The 6,030-nt window shown below is 41.0% G+C and overlaps 1 protein-coding gene across 4 annotated transcripts in view; it reads right to left on the bottom strand.

Annotated features, from left to right (window-relative positions):
* Positions 1-6,030, bottom strand: part of TMEM150C (transmembrane protein 150C) — a 74,115-nt gene that overhangs the window by 7,681 nt on the left and 60,404 nt on the right. For all 4 annotated transcript variants that reach the window (XM_006745336.3, XM_081812254.1, XM_081812256.1 and 1 more), the window contains one exon: positions 945-1,072. In XM_006745336.3, the coding sequence (XP_006745399.1) occupies positions 945-1,072 (128 nt within the window). The remainder of the gene's footprint in view (positions 1-944; positions 1,073-6,030) is intronic.

Here is a 6,030-nt window from a genome sequence, read left to right as displayed (position 1 = left end):
TTTTTTTTTAAAGATTTTATTTATTTATTTGACAGAGAGAGACAGTGAGAGAGGGAACACAAGCTGGCAGAGTGGGAGAGGGAGAAGCAGACTCCCTCTTGAACAGAGAGCCTGATGCGGGGCTCGATCCCAGGACCCTGGGATCATGACCTGAGCCGAAGGCAGACGCTTAACGACTGAGCCACCCAGGCGCCCCTAGGGAAATGATTCTTAAATGTTGTGATCTCTGGCTTCTAAATGTCTGGGCAGAAGAGTTAGTGTTAGTAGACCTTTATACAAGTCCTAGGTGTTCTAGAGAAATTCTGTGTTTGCAAACTTGAGTCCCACGTGAGCTTGCTCTTATGAAATGCAAGCTTTCATCCAAAAAAGGATATTCAGTGTTTAATTTTTTTAAAGATTTTATTTATTTATTTGACAGAGAGAGACACAGCGAGAGAGGGAACACAAGCAGGGGGAGTGGGAGAGGGAGAAGCAGGCTTCCCGCCGAGCAGGGAGCCCGATGCGGGGCTCGATCCCAGGACCCTGAGATCATGACCTGAGCCGAAGGCAGACGCTTAACAACTGAGTCACCCAGGGGCCCCTTCGGTGTTTAATTTTAGAAAGGCCATGATCATATTAGTTTTCTAGAAAGTTACATCAGGAGACAATTTTTTATGAGAAAAAGTATAAAGCACTTTGAAATCCTCTGTAGAAGATACACAGCGATTGTAGAGGCTACTTTTCCCCATAGCTGTGCTGTACTTCCAGTGCAGAGTGAGCACCCTCACACGTGCAATGCGAACATCAGCAGACGGGGCCGAAGACCAGAAGGACTGACTGCTGGAGGACCTGTGCTTAATAGGAACCACCACTAGCATTATTTAAAAGATTTGTGCAGAATCAGTGGCTATGACCATCCTCTAGGCGAAGGGGGAGAAGGAGGTGAAAAAGGCCAAATGAAGTACCTGAAAATTACCAAGTAAGGTCATTCCAAAGGAGGCCAGACACAGCGCCACCAATCCACTAATATTCAGCCATGGATTTAAAACCTTGGGTTTCAGCTGTATGAAGCGCAGAACAGCTACCACGAGAGCTGGGGATAAAACAAAATGTTAACATTTAAAAATCTAAATCATGCAGCTAGATTCTGAGGCAGAGTTCTAAAGCCCCAATGTGCGAGATTAAACTTTGCACCATGGTGCACTTTTAAGTCTCTGAAATGACAGATAATTTCTAAAAGAAATTTTTCACGTGATGCTTATGATTATTTGGATGTTTTATTATGCCTACCCTGGGGGCGGCAGAGAGGAGTTGAAACAGCAGTGCTATATGTTATTTGAGTGGTGCAAGGGTTGTTCACAGAGTTTTCAAAAACAAGGTCAGCCCAGGACACACTGGCTTAGGAGAACATCGCAGAGGCCTCATACAACAATTAAGACAGGAATAAAGACAATCCATGGCTCAAGAGTTCACTAATTCACCCCCCCCCCCCTTTAGTTTCACAGTGTTAGAGCAGACATGGCAGGAAGACACAGGGAAGAAGATGGGTCCACCTTCAGACACACCTGCTGGTTCCTGTGCCAGAAATCATTCCTGGGGATAGGAAGAAGACAAGGCAAGTGTACAAATCCCTTGATTACTGGTTTATTCCCACTTCCCTCTAATTCTATCTGGAGGTGTCCACTGTCAAAGGATAAGGATAGTCGATCTAAATTAGAGCAGTTACAGTAATCAAATTATGAAATCTGAATTTTAACATAGATCTGGGGGCTTGGTATGTACTAAAAATCACGCTGATTATATGATGAAAGCTCAATACTTCTATGATGTTACTCACTTTGAAAGCCCACTCCATCTTTTGAAGCAAATTGTTATGGGAGAATCAGAAAGAATGAAGGAATTTACCTAGATTTAAACCTGACTTCTTTTTTTTAAGGTTTTATTTATTTAAGTAATCTCTATACCCCATGTGGGGTTCGAACTCACAACCCTGAGATCAAGAATCACATGCTCTTCCAACTGAGCCAGCCAGGCACACCTCAAACCTGACTTCTAATAGTAACCTTGAGGATGGTCCATACCCAAGCCATGAATATAAGAATCCCCTTTTAGTAATTGCTTAGTGCAGGGGTATTTTCATATTTATACAAAAAGCTGGGAGAGGTTAGTCTACAAATAAGTGAAAAAGAGTGCTTGCAGTTAATATAAGTTATATCTACATATAAGGAAATGCACTTTCTACTTCCTAAGACCATTTATTTTGACATTAAGGTTTAACAGGGAAGACAATTAGAAATTCAAGAATTATCCTATTTATACAGCAATTAAGTAGGTAATTATTTGCTAAAGGTTTTTTTTTTTTTTTAAAGATTTTATTGATTTATCTTGACAGAGAGAGAGAGAGAGACAGTGAGAAAGGGAACACAAGCAGGGGGAGTGGGAGATGGAGAAGCAGGCTTCCCGCCGAGCAGGGAGCCTGATGTGGGACTCGATGTGGGATCCCACATCCCACTCATGTGGGATCATGACCTGAGCCAAAGGCAGACGCTTAACGACTGGGCCACCCAGGCGCCCCTTGTTAAAGGTTTTTATCTTCATTATAGGCCCTTATTAGTAGTCATTAATAAAGAAAACCCTTCCATAAATTTGCATTTCCTATATTTGCTGAATGTCATAATGTGAAGTTACAAAGTTAAGCTCAGCAAGTTGATTTTCAGTTCCAAGTACCTCTGATCAAAGAGTGGTGTATACAACTTGGTTAAGATTTGGATTTTAGAAACAAAATAGTAGTAAACTGTAATTTATAAAATCTCAAATTGTTCAGCTCTGATTTAGCTTTTAGTATATTTATGCTTCATCTAACTCCCACTAGAGGTCATAGAATTTATAAATGATACTTGAGTTGAAAGAGTCCAAACCTAATGGTTTGAGGGACCTAGTTAGAAATTATAATATATCAGAGTCTATTAATAATGACAACAAGTATCCTAGAGGATGAAAATATCAGCACAACTTCTCCTACTTTTTAAAATGGGAATAGGAGGAGGAAGCGGAGAGGAGAAATTCCACATAAGCCCTAAGTGATCATCAGATAAGGAGATCACTAGGTTAAGACCAGAATCCTCAACACAGGGCACCACAGGAGACACTTGCTATTAACTGTGTATGGATATTAGGACACAATGACCACATACCAAGACAGCACATTTCATTTCTTTTAAAAATGACTAGTGAGGGCGCCTGGGTGGCTTAGGCGGTTAAGCGTCTGCCTTCGGCTCAGGTCATGATCCCCGCTTCGGGCTCCCTGCTCAGTGGGGAGCCTGCTTCTCCCTCGGCCACTCCTCCTGCTTGTACTCAATCTCTCTCTGTCAAATAAATAAATAAAAATCTTTAAAAACACTTAAATTAAAATGACTAGTGGAAAGTATTAGTCTAGCAGCTCTGGATGTCATTTAATTTGGGGGAATAGGATCGTACTAGAACTTCGGCTTAAGCCCTAAAGCACTGCTGAAGCAGACACAGATGGCTCTCCTTGTTGACCTGTCAGGTCAGTTTGTTCCCTTGTGCCCAGAGCAAGAGCGTCAGTGGCCATATTCTGTGTTACTCATTTCTCCCTGGTAAACATAGGACATGTATCATCTTCTGGTCTCAGCCCTGCTAGCCTTCCCACTTGTAATAATATGATGATAAATCATTTTATCATGAACAGATGATGAAATTAAGCAGGAAACAGAAACCTACTTGGAGACATGAATTCAACCCAACACTCCTAACTTCCAGAACAGCATTCCAAACACCACACTCTGCCCTCTTTACCTATTAACGCCATTGTTAATCAGCTCAGACTAGGCAGATTTTCCTTCAAAAATAGATTCTATGGGCAACTGGCTGGCTCAGTCAGTAGAGCGTGTGACTCCTGATCTCAGGGTTGTGAGTTCAAGCCCCATGTTGGTCATAGAGGCTACATTAAAAAAAAAAAAAAAAAGATTCTAGTTGAAATTTTAAGGTGGTGGAAATTACAAGCTTCTGGTCCTTTAACAGTTTTATTAACAGGTTTAATGGAGGCAAGATTCAGATTATCGGTTATTAAGTCCTTTTCAACCAAGTAATGATTTAATTATACATGCTTGAGAAAGACTTCTGGGCAGTGGGGTGATTTCAAAGCTGTCTTTATATATACTGAACAATTTTTTACTACATTAAGGTTCTGATCAGAAGATATGTCTTTTAGTTTCATTAAAAATTTTAGATTTTAGGGGCACCTGGGTGGCTCAGTAGGTTAAGTGTCTGCTTTCGGCTCAGGTCGTGATCCCAGGGTGCTGTGACCGAGCCCTGCATGGGGCTCCCTGCTCATCAGGGAGTCTGCTTCTCCCTCTCCCGCTCCCCCTGCTTGCTCTCTCTCTTTCTCTGTCAAATAAATAAAGTCTTTAAAAAAATTTTTAGATTTTATTAACAGTTTTAGAAAAGATTTTTAAAACCCACCCTTCTGTTGTTTATGGTATTTGGAATAGTCCTTTGCTATGTAAGTATCCCCTATTTATCTATATTAAAAGAACACAAAGAGTAGAATAATTGCCTATTTTCTTTACTAAATTTTTTATTGTGAGGCTGACTGGGCCTTTATTTTTATTTATTTATTTTTAAAGTGGCTCCACACCCCATGTGAGGCTTGAACTCACAACCCTGAGATCAAGAGTCGCACGCTTTCCCGACTGAGCCAGCCAGGCGCCTCTGGTTGGGCTTTTAAAGTTCAAACTCAAAACAGCAGCTCTTCATTGCAGTTCTAAATTGGTGCCTGGCCAAATTCTTTGTTCATTTGTTTAGTTTTATTGTTTGTGCATCAATAATTCCTATTTATGACTGCAGTAGAACCCAGCAATCAGTGTGTTTTGGCTGAAGGAGGGGGAGCAGCTGCTATTAAGTGACTGAGATCATTCAGCCTATCAGCTTTATCCTCACAACATGTTCAGGGCAGAAAAGAATATTCCTTTCAAGAAATTTGTCTTAGGTCTCTTTCCCCGCCGTCCCGGGGAAATAAAAGTGTGGATTTGGGACAAAGTGCATAACTAATTGGGTAAAGAAAATAATTGAGTTCGATCTTTGATTAGTACATCAAAAAGACAGAAGATCGTTGCTAACTGATTTTAATAAATGCTACACTGACGCACTTGTAGATTGTAAATTAGAATCTAGATTTCTGCCAAAAAGCAGTGATTTCTAGGCAGTCCACGTTGTTCCTTAAAGTCAATAATGCCATCTAAAGTAATAGTCCGAGGTCTAACAGGGACTGGCCTGAGGAGATGAAAGCCTCCTCCACTTGGAGCAAGAATCATTATTAAATGGATTCTTCTTCACTCCCAGAGTTGATAAATAAATAATTGTTGGTTTCCTCCCACTGAACACTAATCTTCATCAGTTTCGTGTCTACCAGATGGCACCGAAAATGCTGGAAGATAATAAAGAATAAACACTGGATACTGCAATACCTCAGAGCAAGCACTAGTAAAGGCTTAAGTGCTTCTTGCTGGAACAGGGGAGGACCAGAGAATAAGATGATGACGAATGTCATCTGGAAGAGGGGAGCTTGTTTTCATTACTTTGTTTTTGGAAATGCTTTTATAATTAGTTAATCATAAGCTTTATACCTGGATACATTTGTGAGCTGTGCAAATTGGCATTTTGAAGATTACACACTAAAGACTATGGAGAAATATCAATTTGTCTTAAGAATGTGAAGGAAGCAATATGTGGCTTCCAACATGTTCATTGGTGTCTTCAAAGCCCAAGTGGAGGACAAACAGCTTGTGACAGCTTTTTAATAAGGGCAGTCTCCTGTGTCTCGTGATTAGATGAGGTGGTATTTACAAAGCACTTAGCATTATGCCTGGAATATAAATGACTGCTATTAATTATTGCTATTATTGCACCCCGTGGGGAAGATCACATGAGTATATACCAACCTGCAGGCCTACTTGGTGTGACTGCAGGCTGACTGGGAAAGGTCCCTGACCCTGCAATTCAAGTCTCTCTCTCGGGGGGGGGGGGGGGGGG

The sequence above is a fragment of the Leptonychotes weddellii genome, chromosome 2 (assembly GCF_054177405.1).
Source record: "Leptonychotes weddellii isolate Sample4059 chromosome 2, ASM5417740v2, whole genome shotgun sequence".
Classification (NCBI taxonomy): domain Eukaryota; kingdom Metazoa; phylum Chordata; class Mammalia; order Carnivora; family Phocidae; genus Leptonychotes; species Leptonychotes weddellii.
The sequence above is the reverse complement of the archived record's forward strand: the minus strand, read 5'-3'. Positions and strand labels throughout refer to the sequence as shown.